The following is a 23,224-nucleotide window of genomic DNA, read 5'->3' as shown; positions in this document are numbered from 1 at the left end:
TTTTCCTTTTAGCAGGGGTCACCATGTGACATGTTATGTAGGTATGATTTTATTTGCTCAATTTCTTTCTCTAGACTCAGACTGCAGGTTAAGATTTTTTTCCGGACAAAAAAACACTTGCATAGTTAGTGCCTACAGCAGAGATGGTCTGAATATTCATTCTACAAATGAGCAAATGTATTTCCATAAAAAGTTTACATTGCATGAGAGACAGCAAAATTTTGAAACTAGGGGAGCAATTGTCAATCAAGATTGGCACTCTGCTTAGATTTGATAAACTAATCCATAAATTATTTTCCTGACTCCAACTTACACATTATAGATAGGTTAGTAATTGTTGTTTGTTTGAAAATGTGTCATATTTTATTTCTCTTTCCAATTAGTCACATCAAAGACATGGAACCAGGAAATAACACAGGAATTTCAGAATTTCTCCTTTGGGGATTTTCAGAGGAACAAGAATTGTAGCCTTTCTTTGGCATCTTTCTGTCCATGCACCTGAACACTGTCCTTGGCGCCTGGTCATTTTTCTGGCCAGCATCTCTGACTTCTACCTCCACGTGCCCCTGTACTTCTTCCTGCTGGCCCTGTCTTTATAGACATCTGTTTAACAACCACAATGTCAAAGATGCCGGTAAATCTATAGACAGAGAGTAGAGTCATAACCTATTCAGGCTGCCTTACCCAGATATACTTTTTCATGCTCTTTGCAGGGTTGGATGACTTCCTCCTGGCTGGGATGGCCTATGACTTGTTCATGGCCATCTGTTAACCCTTCAACTACATGCCATAATGAACACCCAACAAAGCACATGACAGATTCGCCTGACTTCTCTGGATTGCATTGATGTACAACTTCTGGCTGCTTTCCCTGTGTCTTTCTCTCTGTGACATTCCTTTTAAGAAATGCAGTAATAAAATTAAGACCCATCATGATTCAGTTGGACTACACCATAACTAAAGTAAACATCATGAAAAGGCACTATTTAGCGTGGGTTCACACCCACAGGAAAGGATTACATTTAAGAACATATTTTCCTGGGATTATAGAGCTCCAAACCCACACAGAGAAAAATATAAAATCAAAGAAGTTAATAACCCATAATCTTTCACTTTAATTAGAAATATCAAAGTGAACTCATGACTTCTCTCTTTCTAAAATAATATTTTGTAGCTAAATCCACTGAAAAAGCCTAGATATAATGACATCTCATGAACAATGAGCAACTTCAGTGCCAAGATTATGGTTACTAAATACTACCACCCACTAAAAGGAACCAGGGATCCTTGGAGAAATGGATGTTTCCACAGAAATTGGCAGGAAATGTGCAAATGATCATGAGACATTTTGTGACAACAAGTCCTCTAGGACAATTGTGCCTTTTCAAAAGTACTTGGGAGTTAACTAATGAAGTAATGAGTACAGGTAATGATGATCAGGATTCCAAAAACTATTACAAAAAATGCTGATAGGGCTTATTAAAATGGATGAACAAGGTGCCACCCCATTGACTCACTGAACAATCATGGTTTTACCAAAGGAGGGGCAATTAGATGCCATGATCCTGGTGGCATACAAGGGAACAGAGCACTACCTATGCAGGAATCTTTCATCAAACAAAATGGTCTCACCAAGTCTATATCTCTCACTACAATTATATAGGAAAGAAGTAAGGCAGTAAACAAAGGGAGATTAGTTAAAAACTAAGAAAATATCTGAAAAGTATGGACTTTAGTTAATAATATAAAAAACAAAAAAGGCTCCTAATTCATTCCTTATTATACCTCTAACAAAGAAACAGTAAAAGCCAAACAAAGCATCCAATTCATTTGTGCGATTCAGTCTGTGACTTTAAAACCAAGGCAGCCAATAATAACCATTTTTTTTAGAGTGGAAAGAAGATTTAAGAGACCTACCAACCAAGTGCACCTTGTGGACCTGTTTGGACCATGATCTCTACAAAACTATTGTATAAAGACTTTTTAAGAAAGGGAAAATGAATGCAGTCTGGGTGATAGATGAGACAAAGAAATAATTTCCTTAGGTGTCAAAATGGTATGATTATTTTAAAAACTAGTCATTGTCTTTTGGAAATACATACTGAAATACTTGCACATCAATTTTTAAGATGTCTTGAATTTGCTTTAACTTACTCCAGCAGAAATTAAACAAGAACAACATAAGGGAAGTACAGCTGAAACCAGATGGATAGAATATTGACAACCATTGAAATTGTGGAGTACAAGTTACTGTTCTCTCTACTGCTATGCATGGAGGAAAACAATCATAATAACATTTTGAGAATGACATAAAAGGATGGGTTTGCTGTGTCCCAAGAAAGGGCAAAGTTAACAGGGAAAAGTTGAAAAATGGTATCCCAAGCAAGATATTTAAAAGATATTGCAGTTAAAAAGATGATGATATATAGTCTTGAAATAAGAAAATACATACCAAGATGAAAAGGAAAATTCAGTAAAGTGGAAGTGTCTCAAGAAAAGTGATGCAGAGGAGGAGGGGGAAATCTTTGAGTTGCTTTAATTCTCATAACCTCCGAATGTATCTTTGTAAATAAGTTTCAAGGCAACATTTCCAAACTAGGGGTAGATCCCATCAATTCAGAGGATAATTATAAAATTCACAGTAGGTAATTTAATTACATATAATTGAATCCAGTTAAAAGGGGATATTTTGGGTTGCATATGTCTTGAGAATAAAAATTTAAAAAACAAAGTAACCATAGGACTATACATCTCCGGAATGGAACCCTAATATAAACAATGGACTGTAGGTAATAATGTTATTATAATTGATCCATTGTAACAAATGTACCACATTAATGCAGGTGTTAATAGAAGAGTAATCATATAGGAATTCTTTATTTTCTACATGATTTTCAGTAAATCTATAACTTCTCAAATAAAAAAGAGTGAAAAGACAACCTACACGGAAACCATATAACTGATGAGGGTTAGATATACAGAATAGACACAGAATACTTACAACTCATCAACAAAATACAAACAATATAATTTTAAAATTGGGCTTACCCTAGACAGCTAACAGGGAGGTGAGGAAGGTCAACCACCACACCAGGGAGCCAAGAGTGCCTACAATTGCAAGTAGGAGAATTGCATCCAATCTCCATGTGAAATCTAAGCCCCCTCTTGAAGTAGAGGGGGACTGGACATAACCATCCCAGGGTCCACAGGATGGAGGAATAGAGTATGAACTAGAGTGGACTTACTGGTGTTCTGCTGGGGAACTATTGTGATTAGTAATGGAAGAAATCATAGCCTTGATGTGGAGAAAGTGGCCACGGTAGCTGCTGATAATAGGGAGAAGGAAGAGGAGATATGATGTGGGAGCATTTTCAGGATTTGGAGTTGTCCTGGGTGGTGCTACAGGGACAGGTGTTGGACATTGTGTGTCCTGCTATGGCTCACTGTATGAACTGGGGGAGAGTGGAGACTATAATGTAGACCACTATCCATGTGGTACAACAGTGCTTTAAAATGGTATTCACCAGGTGCAGTGAATGTGCCAAGATGATGGAAGAGGTTGTTGATGTGGGAGGAATGGAGTGAGGGGGGTGGGGGGGTACATAGCGACCTCATTTTTTAAATGTAACATTTAAAAGAAAATAAAGAAGAAAAAAATAAAATAACAGAAAAGGAAAAAAGGAAAAAAAAGGGCAATGGTTTCAAAAAAATATATTTCCCCAAAGATAGACAAATGGCCAATATGTACATGAAAAAATGCTCAACACCACTAATCAATAGGGGTGAAGTATTTATGCATGCTAGAAAGTTGATGATTCTTGAGCACATTATGCTAAGTGATGGAAGTCAGGCAGAAAGAGTCAAATACTATATGATTCTATTTATATGAAATACACGTAACTGAGAAATTCATGGAACTATGTGCAGATTGGTATTTGTTCGGGTCTGGAGAAAGAGGAAAATGGGGTGTAAATTCTAAATGGGTCTGGTGAAAATTTACTGATGATGAAAGTGTTTTGAAACTAGATAGAAGTGGTGGTTGCAACACATTGTGAATATTCTAAATGCCACTGAATTGTTCACTTTAAAATGGTTACTTTGATGTTATGTGAATTTCACCTCAATACAATTACTTGAAACAATGAAATAAAGATCTGTTGAATGCTCCTACATGGATAAATCTTGAAGAAATCATGATGAGTGAAATAATAACAGATACAAAAGAGAAATGCTATATGATCCTGCTCACGTGAAATAGAGGAAACAAATTCATAGAGAAAAAGAATAGATTACTGTTTTCCTAGAAATTGAGGCAATGAGAACAGAAAATGATTGCTTATAAGTTTTAGATTTTGTGTTTAGATATCATGTAAACTTTATGCAATGTATATTGATTATAGTGTAATATTATCGTGAATCCATTTTCACCAGTACACTGTATACTTGGAAGTGACAAAAGTCCGATTTTTGAGTTGTATGTAAGTCACTACAATAAAAAATTTATATATATATATATATAATTAGGTTTCTTTATACAAAGGTAAATTAAATGAGACATTCAATATAAGCTACATGGTACATACAAATTTCTAAATGTGTATTTCTTATCATGATCAATCATTTTAGAGATAAGAGAATAAATTACAGGAATTAACCCGTGTTACAAGCACAATATTCCTAATTGCTTTGGAATAGCATAATCAAAGTGCAGCATCCATGGTTTGAAATCAAATGCACACATTTCTCTTTGGTTGAAGAGGAGAAGAAAATTTTTCTGATGGCAACTACTATGCCTGTTTCCTCAGCCCATGCCAGTGTTTTGGAGAACAATGAGACTAGTCAGTGTTGGACTACCAGTGTTAACTTTTGGAGTAAATTTTGAGTCAATGGATGAGTTAAATTATTACCAGGTTAGAAATAAGGGATAGAAGCGTGTTTTTGTGTGAAGAGTAATAAAACCTGGATTCCCCTGACTCATAACTTGGGGTTTGGAAAACAGAGAACCAATAAGCAAAACTTTCATTCTGTCCAATCCATTGTCCCACAGGGAAATGATAATTAAGGGATTATAGCAACAGGTGGGAAAGTTGCCTAATAAACAAATATATGAAATCTGTGAATATCCCCTCTGCTGCCATCCTTTTTCTTGGGAACCTTTATGCACATTGCACAGGGTTGTTCCTTTTGGGGTCCTAAGTTTAGTTAGGGGACTGATGCCTGACTCTTTCTTGCTGTCTTGTTTGGTCATAGAACTTCATACTACATCACCATCCATACAAGGAGGAATTTGTAATTCCTCTAAAAGCCCTTCTTACAGCTTCCACCAGGTGAGTTAGAGAGGCCAGCAGATCCTTCGAGGAAGACTCAAGTTTGATGAGTGGCAAGATATTTCACTTGAGCTTATCTGGGAGCAAATCCAAGCTAGCCCAGAGGTGAGAGATCCTGTGCTTGTTTACCCACTTGATCAGTAAATAAAACACTTTGTTATTATTTTAAAAAGGAAGTGTCCATTTGCAGAGCTCATTCTGGATGACTAAGAGTTGGGTATGGAAGACCCTTCAGAAAAAGGAATTGCAGGGATTAAGCAGTTCCAAGAAAAGCAGAATGTCTGCCCAAGGAGCTCTGCAGTTAAGTGGAAATAGGAAAATGGAGAATTAGCAGTGGCATAATGTGTGGTAAAGTGAGGCTTTCCTTTAACAATTCATATTATGTATATTTAAGCATGGGTGTGAAATGACTGGGAATTATCCAATTGAGTTAGATATTTCCTTGAAACAGCATTTCTCTTACACTGTTTTTTCACAGAAAAATAGGTATTTTTATTAAGGGGTGGAAAGGAATACACTATAACGTTTATTTTACAATTTTTCTAAGTGAAGTTACCTATGTTTTATTGGTTTTTCACTATCCCTGTTGAAAATTATTCATTCACTTCTTTACGCTGATTTTTTTCTTTACCTTCTTTTTAAAAAATAATCTGTCGATCAGAGAACTACAGGTTTTTCTCAAACTTTACTCTTTGCCATTTAGGTCTTCTATGTCTGTATAAATGTGTTTGAGGGAATGTGTGAATGTTTTTCAGTGTCACATATGATGTTTCTCTCACTGTTTTTCAAACTTAGAAATCTCTGCTTTCATAGAATTAATTATAGATCACCATTTTATACTTATTTTCACTTGTCTTTCATATCTGTTTTCCTTATTGTACCTTTTGGAATTTTGTGGTTGGATCTACCTTTGAAATTGCATCAGATTCTGCCATCATTTGGAAGGAATTTTTCTTTCCCTTGGACCACAGGTTTCCTTTATTATTTTCATAATCTAGAACAGTTTTCAGTATGTAATTGCTGGAAGGATCCTGAGGAAGTGAAATGGGACTGTTGAATAGACACTGAGAGATGCAGAAATAATAACACAATTGACAGTAGAAAAATGTGCCTTGTATCAACAGTGATAACCAAAATTTTACCATGAGGATGGAGTGATGCTGAGATTATCACGTGTATGGATTATGTCTATTAAATGCCTTATGAGGGTGGATGGCATAATGTCCACTATGTAGGTGAAAAACTTACAGTTCAAAATTTAACATCTAATAAACAGCAGATCTGAAATTCAAAATCAAGTTTATCTGTCTCCAAAAAAATTGTGCATTTAATATCATTTTAATGACTTCAGATGCTTCATGTGAAAAAAAAATTATTTATAATATATTTCAATTGTGAAATATTTGTTTATTCCTTTTGTTAATTTTATGCTTGTAGTGTTCACTTTATAAAGTGTCTTGTCACTCTAAACAGATATGACCACATTTATCTTTTGGATGAATACCTTTTTTGTTCTTTTTTTGTTTTTTCTGGGTTTTAAGGGGCTATAACTGGAATCAGAATGCCATGAGAACCAAGGAAGGATTAATTAAACACTGTCTCTCAAGGAATACTTGATTTTACTTCTTTTCTCTTCCTTCCAGTCCTTTTAATTATTTCTTCTCCAATTATTGAGCAGATTTTTATGTTTCTTTAAACAAAGGACAGAAAGTGACCATAACAAAAGGGAGAAACATGTTTACATGCCCAAGAATGGCATGTCAGCTGGAATTTCAGAGAACTATATCTAAATATTTGGGGAATAGAAAATATGATATTGTCAGCCAGGATTTTATTTACTCCTGGTATGTCAGTGTGGCTGGGTGTTAGAAGAGCATGGTATTAATTCAGCCCTAAGATGCCAAAGTGTGCATCCTGTGTGTGTTTTTGTGCGTATCTGTTATGCATCAGGTGTGACCAGTCCTCAGAGCAGGGTATCTGAGCTCATTTATTTCAGAGGATATCTACTATAAAACAGAGCCTGTATGCAAGTCTACAAATGCCAATTGGACTCATTCTATTCCATTTGGTGGGATAGATTTCCAAGCAAATTAATCAAGTGTGAGATGCTCACCATATGGATAAAGGAATTCCTGCATTTTTAGTTTCAGCAGCAGCAAGGCTGCTGCTCTTAAAACTTCTATGAATCCATCTCTTGTCCCTGTCCTCATACTCATTTCCCTGCAACTCTCCCTACTTTGTTCACCCTGAAAATCTGAAACGAGTCTTTTTTATAGGGTTTTTGCCCTGGATGTTCTCTCTTCTGGTCACAAAATTCCTCTATATCATCATGCCTCCAGCCTTCTCTTCCTTAAGTTGCTTCTTCAATTTTCCCATCATATACGGGTCTTTCCTGAACAGTTTGAAAAATATCATGCTCACTTCACTATGTTTTTACCTTCTTTCTTTTCCTTAAAGCATTTTTCACCATTGTCTTGGTTTTTTTCTATTTATTTTCAAAGAAACATTTGGTTACAGAAAAGTCACAGAGAAAATATAGGGCATTCCCACATGCCTTACTCCCTTCTCCTCTCACATTTTACTTTACTAATAACTTCTTACTTGAGAATGGTACTTTTGTTGCAAATGATGAACAAATATTGAAGCATTGCTACTAAACATGATCAATGTTTTACATTACAGTTTACATTTCATACCGTACACTTTAATAGGCTTTGACAAAATTTATATTGGCCTGTATCGGTCATTGCAAGATCATGTGGAACAAATCCACTGCCCTAAAAATGCCCTATGCTCCACACATTCTTTCCTCTCCCTCCATTTGGAACCTATGGTAAGCAGGAACTTTCAATTTTTGAAGAATTAGGTTCATAGTTACATGCATTAATATTGAGGGCTTGACTTTTCGTCAATTTTCTTTTCCTTAAACACATGTTATCAGCTGATTTGTAATATAATTATGCTTTTATTCATATATATTCTTTATCTTCTGAGTTTTGGACTTCTGAGTTACAGGACTCTAGGCTCATTGCTTCGACTATACTTGTCTGTTAGTCATAAATATATATTTTTCTACATTTGAATTAATTTCTCATAAAATCTGTAGAGTTCATGAATGCTTGAGAAAGTCTGAGATTAGAGGATGGAATTTCTAATCACAGGAAGCACAAGAAATATGCTAAAGGCATGATTTCCAAATAAAAATATGGGGATTAAAATGTTCAGTATATGTACCATTTTTGGCATTTCTATTTTCAGAGTGCTGTTTCTGTATATGAAAACTAGCCAAGTTCCTTTTATAAATCCTGTTAGTGACATCCACCATATGGGACCTGGAAATGAAACACAAATTTCAGAATTTCTTCTCGTGGGATTTACAGAGGATCCAGAATTACAGCACCTCCTCTTTGGGCTGTTCCTGTCCATGTTCCTGGTCACTGTCTTTGGGAACCTGCTCATCATCCTGGCCATCATCTCAGACTCCCACCTCCACATGCCCATGTACTTCTTCCTCTCCAACTTGTCCTTTTGTGATATTGGTTTATCCTCCACCACTGTCCCAAAGATGCTGGTGAACATCCAGGCACAGAGCAGAGTCATAACCTACGCAGGCTGCCTCACCCAGATGTACTTTTTCATGGTCTTTGTGGGACTGGAGGACTTCCTCCTGGCTGTGATGGCCTATGACCGCTTTGTGGCCATCTGCCACCCCCTTCACTACATGGTCATCATGAACCCCCAGTTCTGTGTCCTTCTGGTTCTGGGGTGTTGGACCATGACCGTTCTGCACTCCTGTTTACAGGGGCTAATGGTGTTACGACTGTCCTTTTGTTCATGTGTGGAAATCCCCCATTTTTTCTGTGAACTTCGTCAGATGATCCAACTTGCCTGTTCTGTAACTTTTTTCAATTACTTAGAAATTTATTTAGTAGCTGGAGTGCTGGCCGGGGGTTCTCTAGCTGGGGTCCTATTCTCTTACTGTAAGATTGTTTCCTCTGTACATGCAATCTCATCAGCTCAAGGGAAGTATAAAGCATTTTCCACATGTGCATCTCACCTGCTGGTCGTCTCTTTATTTTTTTGTACTAGCATAGGTGTGTACCTCAGTCCTGCTGCTTCACATAACACACATTCAGGTGCACCAGCTGCAGTCATGTACACTGTGGTCACACCGATGCTGAACCCCTTCATCTATAGTCTGAGAAATAAAGACCTAAAGGGGGTTCTGAAAAACTGCTTTGGAAGGAAACCCTGCAAAGTGTCATTTGTCCTGCAGCAGCTGAAAGGCCAGTTATAGCAGTTCTCAAATTGTCAGAGCTCTACATTGATTTTCTTTGTTCAATGTGTGCATGTAGATCTGCCTAGAGTCAAGATGACCTCGTATATGATGAAGAAAAATTTTTCAACACACATTGTTTTACAAGAGCAAGATTTTATTTTTGATGATGAAACTGTTCTCCTTGAAGCATGAGAACTTTATTTACATATTTAAGGAGCTTTTAAATGGCATACAAGAATGAGTTCCATTTTCTGAATTATTTTATTGGATGACCTTCCTAGTCCTGCTTGAATTCTTCCAGGGCTTCCTATGACTCTGTGATTTCCTCTGAATAGAACATCTGCCCTTGCTCAAAACTGTCATAATATTTAAAGAATTGACAAGTTACAGCCTGGGTATTTACTCTACCATGCAGTTCTTTATCTCTTGCATGTTCAAAACTCTATTCTACATTTTTTTCTTAAAAAATAAAATAAATTAATACATATTAATAAACCATATAATCCTTTCAGAGGTATAAACACACAATTCGGCATTCATCAATTTCTAATGTATATTCTTGATCAAATATAAGTAAACACAAGCTTTTGAAATTCTGTCTATCATACCTCTTTCAATGAGTGTCCTGATTTACAGCCATAAGTTGCTACTGCACAAGCCTCCATGCCCTTGCAAACACTCATGGCTACCTAGATGGTGACATTAATTTTAGTGTTTTTTTCTAAACCAATTTTATTAAGGAATAATCACATACCATACCATATATATAAAGTGAAAATTCAATTGTTTTTGGTATAATCAAAGACTTGTGCATTCATCACTGCAATCAACTTTGCTTTTTTAATGTAATTACTTTTATTTTATTGAAGACAATAAGATTATACAAATATCACATAAATTATAAGGGATTCCCATATGCCCTGCTCCCCACGCCTCCCACATTTTCCTACATTTTAACAACATCCTTCATGAGTAAGATACATTGATTGTATTAATGAACACATTCTGGAGCATTGCCACTAAGTGTGCATTAATGTTTATATAGTAGTTTATATCCTCATCCACCCAACTCTGTAAGTTATGATAAGATTTATGATGTCCTGTTTCTGTTGTTGCAATGTCATTCAGGACAATTTCCACATCAAAAATGCCCTTGTATTTTACGTGTAGTTCCCTCTTTTTGCCCTCAGAACCTTCAGGACTCACTGTGTCCACATCAATAATATAGTTTATTCCATTGCTAGAATCACAATAAGTCTGTAGTAGAATTCCAGTAAGTTTGCTTTAGTTCGTAGTTTATTCAGGAAACTTAGGAATTTTTGGATCGTGATGTCTACTCCACCAGTAATTGAGAGGGAGATGTTATACCATAGGGCAAATGGGTGGGACAGTCTTGCATGCAATTGTGGACACTCTCCATACCTTGGTATGGTAGTTATCCAACACCAAATTCATGTTAGTTATCCTGGGTGATAACAATGCCCGGGAGTGTAGGTATTGCAACTCCATTGAGATTCAGGACCCAGTTGGCACATAGAGAGCCCAAAGATTTAAGACTCTTGGATGTACATCGACCAACTCTAATCCTAATTATAAGTTCAGATAGAAGGACAGAGGACCATGTGCAGAGAAGCCACAACTGTGTCCACTCTGTCAGTCTGGAGAGCATCAATTCCAAAGTAGGGCCCACTGGCAAGGCAACTTACTCCTGAGCTATTTGTCCTGCCTGTAGTGTCTGGATGTCTCCAGAACTCGCAGGAGCCCCACTATTTGGGGTAGTATCTACTTGGGCAATGAAAGAGAAACTGCTGAGTCATGCATAAGTGTGACCTTTGAATGATCTCCCAACTCACTTTGAAGTCTCTTAACCATATAAACTCATTCATCTTTACATTTCCCCCCTTTGGTAAAGGTCTTTTAACAGTTGTGTTGGTAGTTGGTGTTTGGGAGTAATCCTGTGGTGCCCAGGGAGGGTCATCTCTTGGAGTGATATCCCACAATGGGGGGAAGGTAATGTTTATATGCTGAGTTTGGCTTAGAGAGAGGCCACATTTGAACAACAAGAAGGCTTCCTGAAGGGAATTCTTAGGCAACTACAACACTACACTAAGTTTCAATTTCAAGGGTATAGGTTCACATGCACAGTCACCAATATCAAGGGTCGGTCAATGTACCCTCCTCCTTCACTAGGCATTGCCCCTGCACTTGGGGATTCTTGCTGATCTATGAGAGAATGTGGCAGAGCTCCCCAGGGTGGGAATTTGATATTCTGTCAGTTATTGTATGAATCTCCACCCACCATGAAAATGGTCCATGGACATTTGAACACATTTATATGCCATAAATATATATGCTCAGGTGAGCATCCTTCCTTGTATGCCCCATCTCTGACAATCCACACCAATGGTACTCCTCTGCCACAGTTGTAACTCTTCCATGATCCAAAACTTCTTCAAATATGAAGCAAATAAAATAGCCAAATATAATTAATAAAATTAAATAGTAATGATAGTTTTAAAAAGAAATAAAATTTTTAAAAATTTTTAAATTTTTCAGAAAATAAAGATAATGAAAACATATATTTAAAAATTTTGGAATTTTCAATTTCATCAATATAACATCTGTTGTCTTATATGTACAATAACATTGTCTTACATATATTATCCCAGCTACTTCCTTTTTTATAATTTTTAATAAATTTTCATCATTTTACCCTCAGAGAAGTTTTAGGTTATAGAAAAGTAATGTACCAAATACAGGGGACTCTCATATAACCAACATCTTTCCCTTTTTCTCCATCCCCTATTAATAACATTATATTTGTGGCTGGTACATTTATAACAACTAATGTACAAATACTGAAACATAGCTACCAACCATGATCAGTGATTTACATTTTGGTTTGCATTTTGGACCATACATTTTATACATATTGATGCAATTCTACATGTCCTGTATCCTAAATAGCAATATTATGTAGAACACTTCCATCTCCCCCAAAATTCCCCCTCTTCCATCTATTCTATTTCTCCATTCCCCTCAGGATCTGTGGCAATTACCAGGCTTCATTCCTTGATGGAAATAATTCATATTTACTTGCAACAACACTGTGGGCTTGCACACTGGTTTGCCCTCCCCAATAAGGTACTGCCCAGGCTCTCCAAAGACACCTGCCAAAACATTTAAGAACATAGTGGGCTTCCCCAGGATGGAAGCCCACCACCTTGATACTCATTAGGTGGGTCTCCACCCACTGATATAATACATTATGGCAAGATAAACACTAACATGCTCCCTAGAATTCTGTCCCAGGTGAACCCTGAATGCCACCTCTTCCATTGACTTACTGATTAACAATGATTAATGTTTTATACATATTACATTAATCTTTAGTAATAATTAATATTTATATATATTGCCATCTTGATTTCATACCACTGTTTTCTTTATTGTATTTTTTGTCTTTTGTTGTTATACCTATTTCTGTACTTACATCACATTCTGTCATCACCTGAAAGCATTTTTCTTTATCACTGGACAAGAGGTCACCTTTATTCTCTGCATAATCTAAAGGGTACATCATCACTGATTACTGAGATGGATCCTAAAGAAGTGAAAAATGGATTGAGGAATGGAGACTTATTTGGAAAAAATGAGACATTAGAGAGGTAGATTAAAAATTAGCCTCACCTCATCACCTGTGATAGCCATTCATTAGTGGATGGGAAGGAACCATGCTAATGCCTTTCAAGATATTAATTCATCATTTGAACAATTTCAGTAGGATGGATACCAAGATCAATCCTTTATAGATGACTGTATTAAGAATTAAAATATTTTGGTTCCTATCATATTTCAACAGCTAATATAATTGTAGATCTGTGCTTCAAAGTCAATTTGATCTGGTTCCACCATTATTTTGCATTTAATATCCCTTAAATGTATTCTACTGCTTCCCATAAATTTCCCAACTTTTGTGCTACTTAGTATATTTTTTTGTGTGTAATTTTGGTTTATTCCCTTCATTCATTTTAGTCTTTCTTTGTTCAATCTGTATGATGTCTTGACTCCAAAAAAACATGACTACTTTTGTTTTGGATAAATTGGTCTTTGTTCTTTTATTAGCTTTTCTATGTATCAGGGTATATTATCAATTTTGGAATGCCATCAAAACCAAGGAAATTTTCTTTATCACAGCTTCTCCATGGTGATTTTTAAAAATAATTTAACTGCCAAGTCAGTTCCGGCAGAGAGCGCGGTGAAGAGCGGAGCCCGAATCCCCTCCCCGGGCCCTCCGGCCTCTCGGCCCTCGGGTGGGTGAGCCGGGGGGCCCGGGGTTGGTGTGTGGTCCTTTCCCTGCGGAGACCCAGAGCCCTCGCCGTGATTGCTCACTGGCCCGGACCAGGCCCTGAGGCAGCGGCGGAACCCTGCCCTCCCTTCCCCCATGATGTCCTGAAGGCAGCGGTGGCGGCCTCGCCCAGCCTGGGCCCCACCCGCGGCCAGATTTCCTTGCCCAAAATTGTCGGGCGGCGGCTTAAGCCCCCAGCGGGCCACCGAGGACGCGGCCCCTGTGGGCGGCGGGCGCGGCGGGGAGAGAAGAATGGCGGCTACGAACGAACGCCACGGAGGGCCGTTAGGCGCCGCGAGGGCCCGGATGGCGCGCCTGCGCAGACTCCAGTGCGGCCCGGCTTTAGGCCGTGGAAGCGAGCAGATCCGGGATCTGAGGTGAGCGCTCAGGCCCGGTTGAACAAGATACCGCTTGCCCCGACAACAACGGACAAAGGCCTTAACGGGCCTGGAAGGTGAGCGGAACCCTGGACAATGGCGGGTGGAACGGTTAGCGCCATCGGGCGGCCAGTCATCGTTCTACCCGAACTTGCTTGATATTTGAAGAGAGAAATAGTAGAATAACGTGCAACATTTGGGCAACAAGAAGTGTCCACAACCCTTTGGGAAGATTTACTGGCCATTTACAGAAGGCCTGTGTATATAATATGAAAAAGCTGCTCTCAACTTTTCCCCCAACCTTTTAAAAGAAAACTTATGCTACATCTAGGCTTTCTAGATGAAAAGAGGTTGCCGACGTATGATAAAGTAGAGTTAGAAAATCACATGTTTTGTAATGAGCATCTATTTAAAAAAAAAATAGAAAAATATCTTCTGGAAATGACTTGGAGATGGAATTTAGACTGCCTCTGGAAGCGACACCGGGAGCCACGTACATCCATGTTTTGTGGGTTAGAGGAGGTGAAGCAGAGAAGGCTGAGAAGAGGATGAGAAGATTCTTTGCCAGACTGGTCATATTTAGAAGATATTTTCATATTGTAACCATTGTTCTGTATGTCACTTTATTCCTCACTACCCTATGTATAGTTGACAATACTAAGTACTTTTTAAAAATATCTCTTCCTAGATGTTCTGAAGTGCCTGACGTAAGTAAAAAGTAGAGGTAGTAAAAGAACACATTTTGTAAATATCTTTTTGTTAAAATTCATATAAAATATTATGGGGGGTTTTGGAATAGCCAAACCACCTCTCTGAATAGTTCACATTTTGTGCACTGGTTTGGGGGTGGGGGGATAAGGAAGTGCAAGGGCTCTATGCTAGTGTGTTTAGAATGAGGCAAGATTAACCATTGTCCCTGCGTTCCCGCCCGCTTTTGGTTTTGTACTTTGCTGTGTATATGATGGACAAACACGTCCTAATTTACATCTAGTCTTCCAGATGTTAAAAGAGGTTGCCAGTGTATGAAAAAATAGTAAATACATTTTGTGTTAAAATTCCTAGGAAAGATTGTCTTCTGAAAACTTGAGCATTATAGCCCACAAGGAGGGATGTGGAGGGAGGGATAAAAGGAAAGGGTTTTAGACCAGAATGTTCATATTTAGAAGACACTTTCAGATTATAACTTGTTAAATGTGTGTTTAGTCAAGACCGCTCTGTATATAGTGGACAAAATAAGTCCTTATTTGAAACATCTAGTCTGTCTAGATGTTTAGAAGTGCCCGACGTATGTTAAAAGTAGAAGTAGTAAAACATTATTTTGTAAATATCATTTTGCTCAGTTTCATAGGAAATACTGTCTTTTGGAAATAGGTTGCTAAACCGTCTCTCTGGGTAGCATACCTATTGCCTATATATTCATTCATTGATTTGGAGGAGGTGGGAGGGAAGCAATTGCAAAAGGTAATTTGCTAGTATGTCCATACTTGGATAATTTCAGGCAAAACTTTTCTGTTATGTTCTTTGCATTTTGTTTGGTTTGTATATAGTGTATATAGTGGACAAATGAGTCCTAATTTTGCAACATCTAGGGGTTCACAGTATATGACATAGTAGAGTTAGTAAAATTAGCATGTTTTGTATACTTTGTGTTGAAATTCATTGGAAAGTTTGTCTTCTGTTATTGACTTTCGGTATGAATTTGTTCAACCACCTCAGAGCATTGCACTTGCCTGTACTTGTCCACTGAACTGGTGGTGGAGAAAAGGGAATGAGGAAGGAGTGGTTCCAGGCCAAGATGGTCATGTTTAGGAGATACCTCAGATTATATAACCTTGTTATGTGTGTTCAATTTTATTTAACATTATGTAAGTAGTGGACAAGTAAGTTCTTATTTGAAATATCTAGTCTTTCTAAATATTTTAGAAGTGCTTGATGTGCTTAAAAATAGAGTTAGTAAAAGAACACTGTAAATAGCTTTTAAAAACTGGTGGGATATTGTCTTTGGAAATGGAACTGTACTCTTGTTCTTTGGTTTGAGGGAGGTGGGAGGGAAGAAAGTGCAAAAGGTGTTTGCTAGTGTGTACTAGAAAATTTCTGATCATCTTTTGCCCTGTACGTGCATTCATTTAACTTTGCTGTACTGTATATATTGTATATATACTGGACAAATGAGTCCTAATTTTACAATATCTAGTCTCTAGATATTAAAGAGGTTGCCAATGTATGACAAAAGTAGAGTTAGTAAACTAACACATTTTGTACACTTTGTGTTAAAATTCATAGAAATGCTGTCTTCTGAAAATGGCTTTTGGAAATGAAATTGTAAAACCACATCTAAGTGACATGTGCCTGTAAATCAGCCACTGGGTTTGTAGTAAAGAGAAGGGATTGGGAGAAATGAAGGGCTCTAGACCAGAATGTTTCTATTTAGAAGACACTTTCAAATATAACCATTGTTACATGTGTATAGTTTATTTAACACTACTGTGTATATAGTGGACGAATTAAGTCCTTATTTGAAACATCTAGACTTTCTAGATGTTTAGAAGTGCACAAAGTATGTTAAAAGTAGAGGTAGTGAAATAACATTGTAGATATTGTTTTGTTAAATTTCATATGAAAGATCTTTTGGAAATGGAGTGGTTACAGCACCTCCACAGCAGTTACATACTATGTGCTGTTTCAGGGAGGAGGGGGAAGGAAGTGCCAAGTGCTCTAAGGCAGTAAGTCTGTAGTTAGATAAGATAAACCATCATCTGTGTTCTGTGCATTTTCTTTTACTTTTCTGTGTAAATAGTGTATATAATGGACAAACTAGTCCTAATGTTATATCATCTAGTCTTTCTAGATGTTAAAGAGGTTGCCAGTGTATTATAGAAGTAGAGTTAGTAAACTAATGCATTTTGTACTTTTTTTTTTTGTTAAAATTCATAGGGAAGACTGTTGAAAACAACAGAATTAAATTTGTGAAAGCAAAATTGTTCAAAAAAAAAAAATCCCCTCTAAGCATTGCAAATGCAAACCACTAAGTTGATAGAGGTCAGAAGGGGAAGGATTATAGGCCGGAATGTTCCTTTTAAGAAGACATTTTTGGGTTATATCCTTTATTATGTGTGCGGTTTATTCAGTGCTACTGTGTGTATTGTGGACAAGCTTAAGTCCTTGCTTGAAACAGCTAGTCTTTCTAGATGTTTAGAAGTAAACAACATGTTAAAGTAGAAAGTGTAAAACAATACTTCAGATATGTTTTCTGTTAATACGTAGGAATGACTATTTGGGGAATGGGATTGTTAAACTAGATGTCTTGGAGCAGGATGCTGATGGGGTGGTGGTGGGGGCAGGGAAGGAAGTGCCCAGGGAAGGTTCTTTGCCTGTGAGTTGTGAGACAAGTTCAGATTGTCTGACCATTGTTCTCTAGGCATTTTAGTTATTACTGTGTATTACAGGACAAGACCTAATGTCCAAAGTATGTAAAAAATAGAGGTAGTAAAATAATCCCTATATAAAGGTTCTTGTGTTAGTTTTAGGATGTACTGTCTTCTGGGAGTGACCTCTGTCCATCCACCTTGAAATGGTGGGTGAGGAAGATGAGGAAGGGCAAAGGGAAGAGCTCCTTGGTAGTACTCTATATCTAGAAGACAGTTGTAGATTATAACCATAGTTCTATAAGTACATTTTTTGGTAAAAATACCTGTGTTAATTGCAGATATGGTTCATACTTTACTTCACATCTAAGCTTTTTAGATACCTTGAGGTGACAATGTATGATAAAATGTAGAGCTAGTGAATTAATGAATTTATAAATATGTTTTTTTTTTTTTTTTTTTTTAGTTAATAGAAGCATTTTTGACGTGGAATTGTTAAACCACCTCTGAGCAGTATGCACCAGGACTTGTTCATTAAATTGGCTGCAGAAGGGCAGGGGGAGGGGTATATGCAGATGTGTTCATATTTCCATTTGAAGCTAACAGTGTGTGAGCATCTCTTGGTTATACCATAGGAAAACATTGTTAATTCAATAGAAACATATGTTCTTGCTAATAATTCAATATAGATCTGATAATGAATTTTCTTAGAAGCATTATACTTATTGTACTCTTGCTTTTGTCTCACTTTAACTTGAGCATTATTAAGGGAGCACAGTATTTGTAATTCTGCCAGTATCTATAGAGGCCTGTTGATATTTTTGTCCCCAAGAAAGGAATACATTTTTTTCCCACTGAGATGGTGTCATATATTCTTGGTCATCACAATATCTCATGGCTTTGGGGCTGTGAGTTGGTAAATATTCATGATGTGTGATAAAGCATGATACATTCTGTGAGATCTTGACTAGATAAAAATGTATGCTCCGTTGTGTCTATACACACACAGGACCTAAAGGTTATGTCAAACTAAACTGCTTGTGATTCTGGATGACTTTTGTGTTCTTTGTTTCTTGTGCTTTTCAATTTTCTATATTGCACAATTAAAAGTTTGAAAAAAAATAAATGTTACTTTAAAAACCTTAAAAAAAAAAATAAAAAAAAAAGCTGAGTCAGATTTATGCTATGCCCTCTGCCTTCCAATTATTGAGCAGGCAGATCCTGGGGGAGTGGGCTTCTTTGTCTGTAGCGACCAGTCATGAAGCCTGTGAATTCAAAATTGCCTTTTGTGTGGGAGAGGGTGCTGACATTTATAGTTCTGGCTTTTGACTCATGATTTTGCCATTGTGCTTTTTTTTTCCCTTTTCCCCTCTTTCCTCTGGTTGCTGCCCAATCTATCTCTGGTGTTCCTAAGCCTTAAAAGTTTTTTCCAGGCTATTTCTGCCTATTTTCCATCTATTTATCTGGGAGAGAAGAGACTTGTCTTTCTTGTCTGCCATCTTCCTGGAAGTCTACCTAGAGATTTTAACTCCACATTGTTGCTGTGACTTCAGACCACATCCTGGCTCATCATTCAGAGAGCAACAGGGTAGGGCATGTGTGTATCCTGGTCCTCATATTTGATTAGTAAGTTTATGCATTGATAACGTTTAGAATGCAGCTATCATTCCAAGGTTCCTACATTTTTACAAAAAAACTCTTACCAGAGTTTTCATTTAGGAGAGTTTTGGGCATCATCTTCATATGAACCTTACTTCATTAACATAGAATCATAAGCCTTTCAGCGTACCTGGCATTTGAACTCCTTTTCCCAATAAGATATCAATTATTATTTATATTATGGCTTTATTAATTAATTTCTGTCAGGCCAGATAGGGATCATTACCAGAAAGAAAGTTAAAAACTGAAACATAGGGAATTTCTAGGAAAATGGCATCAAAGTAGATAGGCAGGGCCAAATACTCTCACAAGGAAGAATGGATTAAAGGCTATCCCTATCCCTATCCAAGGGAACTTCTTTGGAGATACATAGAATGGGAACCTGCTGTCAATCATACAAGAGGAATATGGTCAGGAAATGAAGCCAATGGAAGCAATTCATTATTTGCCCCTGTCCCTGGAAATGGCAATATGCCCCACCTGTAAGGCAAATACATAAAGTGCTTGGCTCACTGCAGCCAAATGAGCAGGAGTGGCCCTTCCCTGGGAGGAAAGAAGGTTTGGTGGAATGTGGAGGGTGGTTTCTTTTTGATGCGTTTTGTCAGCTGAGACTCCACAGAATCTCAGAAAGGAACTTGACTACCACTAAGGTGGTCATGGGCAGAGGGGAGGTAGTATCTGCTCAGGCAGGCCATTATACCTAGTACTCTGAAAGAAAGAGGAGCTAGGTTAGAGAAGTGGAGGAGACAGGTACATAACCAGTCAGGCTCTAGCAAACTGATAGAAGTCTAATGTACCTGAGGAAAGGTACATATAAAGCAAGAAAGGTTTCTGGAACCTATCTTACTTGTGGAGCCAGTTTAGCTCAGTCTAGGAATACCTGGCATGCATATATGAGGTCGCTTGTTTGAGTTACAGGTTTTCTTAGAGAAGTGATCCAGAGAGTGATCCACTCAGGTATCAGGCCCCCAGCTGATACATCATGATAAAGAACATAGGCAGATATATATATATATATTTTTAGGATTTCTTTGGCCTGTTAGATTTTATTCACTCCTTTTTTCTTTTTTCTCTTTTTCTTTTAATTTTTTTTCTTTATTTTATTTGGTAAAATCTAGTACATCACCTGCAGACAGCATGCTACAAGGTAATTGATTGATGAGCACCAGCAGACTGAGAAGTTCCTAACATGTCAAAGAGGGAAGGGTGTTTCTTGTGACGTTTTTTGGTAATTGTTTTGTTTCTTGTTTCTTGCGTTTCTGCTTGCTTTCTTTCCTTTTTCACTTAGTTTTCTACCTATTTTGTTTCTTTTGTTACCTTTGCTTTTCTATCTTCTCTCTTCTGCTATTTTTCTTCCCTTTTACCAGGTTTGGTCTGATCTTCATTTTTTAAAAATTTCTCTTTCAAATTCTGGTCTTTTAATTCATTCTATTTTTTTCTCTATTATATTTCTTGTTTCATTTTTCATGCTTATTCCTTTGTGTCTTTTATGACTTTTACTCATATTACTTGTTTTCCCAAATCATGATCAGTTTCTACTCTAACTTTTCTATTACTATTAATTTTATTCTCTTAATCTTCTTATAACTATCCTTTTCTCATACCCTAATTTTTTTTTCAAGGGAATACAGATAATGGAAAGTAAATTAAATAAAAGGTGCCAATTTTCAAAGAGGAACCTTACCACAGAAACAAAAAAAAAACCAATATGATACATCCCTAGGGTAGAAAGAGAAGCTAACAAACTGAATTAGAATATCAAGATAAACAGATGCCTAGATACAAAATTAGAAGCCATTATAAGAAACAGGATGACATGACCCAGACTAATGAACAAACTAAAAAAACAGAAGGAGATGAAGAACAATTAATCAGGGATGTCCAAAAAAATACCATGAAGCAACTTATTCAAGAGAAGGAAGAGATGAAGAGTGTTAAGAAGTTACTGAGGCAACATTATGAAGAAATTGCATATACATGAAAAAATAATGCATATGATGGTGCTGAATGGCACAATACAAAAAATCAAACATAGCTTGGAAACACATACTGCAGTTTTGAACAAGAGAGGAAAGAATCAGTAATATTGAAGACAGTACATCTGAAATCATACATACAGTATAATATATAGATAAAAAGATAGAAAAAATCCAACAGGAATTTTAATAACAGGATGAAAGGCACAACAAGAAAAGGGAAAGGGGGCAGGAGTGTTGCAGGAAATAATGGCTGGAAATTTCCCAAATCTTTTGAGAGATGTGGACATACATGTCCAATAACTGTAGGACACATCAAACATTATATAACCTCACAAACCTATCCTGAGACATATTCTTGTTAAATTGTCAATGGTTCAAGACAAAGAGAAAATACTGAAAGCAATATAGGCAAAGAAATCCATCACATACAAGGGAAGCCCAGTAAGATTAAGTGCTGATATATCATCTGAAACCATGGACCCAAGAAGGCAGTGGAATGCTGTAGTTAAGGTGCATAGATAAAAATGTTATCCAAGAATTCTGTATCCAGCAAGGCTGGCCTTCAAAAATGGGATGACTTCACAGATAAACAGAAATAAAGAATGTGTCAAGAAAAATGCCTTTCAAGAAATAAAAAATGAAGTTCTGTAATTTTATTTTATTTTAATTTTTTAATTCATTTTTAAAAAAATATTACATTAAAAAAAATATGAGGTCCCATTCAACCCCACTGCCCCCACCCCCCACTCCCCCCACAGCAACACTCTCTCCTATCATCATGACACATCCATTGCACCTGGTAAGTACATCTCTGGGCATTGCTGCACCCCATAGTCAATGGTCCACATCATAGCCCACACTCTCCCACGTTCCATCCAGTGGGCCCTGGGGGAATCTACAATGTCCCATAGTTGTCCGTGAAGCACCACCCAGGACAACTCCAAGTCCTGAAAACGCCTCCACATCTCATCTCTTCCTCCCATTCCCCACACCCAGCAGCCAGTTCTGTAATTTTAAAGAAAAAGCCTGGAGAGAGAGAATTGGAGAATAGAGTAGGAAATAACATTATTGTTAAGAATAACTAAAAAGAGAAGAAAAGAAATAAAAAGAAGTTAAGACCTACATAATCCTAAATAAATAATGGCTAAAGTAAATCCATTGAGAGTAATAACATGGAATGTTAATGTATTAAACTCTCCCATCAAGAGACACAGATTGACAGAATGGATAAGTAAATTAGACCTATCTATACACTGTCTACAAAAAAACTCTTTAGGGGCAGATATGAAAGAAGGTTGAATGTAAGTGTCTGGAAAATAATTTCCATGCATAAAATAAAACAGGGTTGAGGTTGTCAAACAAATATTAGACAAATAGATTTTAAGTGCAAAACTATTATAAAAGACAAAAAGGAAACTATAAATTGATAAAATGGTAATTTCTGAAGAAGAAAGAACAATCATAAACATTTATGAACCTAATCAGGGTGACTCAAAATACATGAGGCAAAACTTGGAAAATCTAAGTGGAGAAGTAGAGGTCTCTACAATTATGGTGGGGGACTTTAATACACTATTATTACCATTACACATTACATCTTGACAGAGGCTCAATATAGAAAACAAGATCTTGAATAATATATTAGAGGATCTAGACCTAATAGATATATACAGAACATTATACCCCAATGCAGCAGTATATACATTCCTCTTGAACATACATGGAACATTCTTCATGATAGACCACATGTGAAGCCACAGGACAAACTCAATGAATTTAGAAAGATTGAAATTATGCAATGTAAATCCCCTGTCTTCAGTGGAATGAAGCTGGAAATCTGTAAAGGGTCAGAGACCCAGATTAGGCACAAAGATATGGAAATTAAACAAC

General features: G+C 37.0%; 1 protein-coding gene across 1 annotated transcript; it reads left to right on the top strand.

Annotated features, from left to right (window-relative positions):
• Positions 1-8,652: 8,652 nt before the first annotated feature.
• LOC131276841 (olfactory receptor 7A17-like) lies at positions 8,653-14,412 on the top strand. The gene is made up of 2 exons (XM_058290417.1): positions 8,653-9,613; positions 13,844-14,412. Exons 1-2 carry the CDS (start codon positions 8,653-8,655, stop codon positions 14,410-14,412), a joined length of 1,530 nt encoding a protein of 509 aa, XP_058146400.1.
• The last annotated feature ends 8,812 nt before the right edge of the window (positions 14,413-23,224 follow it).

This window comes from Dasypus novemcinctus, chromosome 30, assembly GCF_030445035.2.
Source record: "Dasypus novemcinctus isolate mDasNov1 chromosome 30, mDasNov1.1.hap2, whole genome shotgun sequence".
In the NCBI taxonomy this organism is placed as follows: domain Eukaryota; kingdom Metazoa; phylum Chordata; class Mammalia; order Cingulata; family Dasypodidae; genus Dasypus; species Dasypus novemcinctus.
Note: the sequence above shows the minus strand (reverse complement) of the source record. Positions and strands in the feature narration are given on the sequence as shown.

Bases quoted from the DNA above. Each gene is read 5' to 3' on its own strand.
- LOC131276841 (XM_058290417.1), top strand. From the start codon at position 8,653: ATGGGACCTGGAAATGAAACACAAATTTCAGAATTTCTTCTCGTGGGA. The intron at 9,614-13,843 runs GCCAGTTATAGC...TTAACTGCCAAG, and splicing joins TGTCCTGCAGCAGCTGAAAG to TCAGTTCCGGCAGAGAGCGC.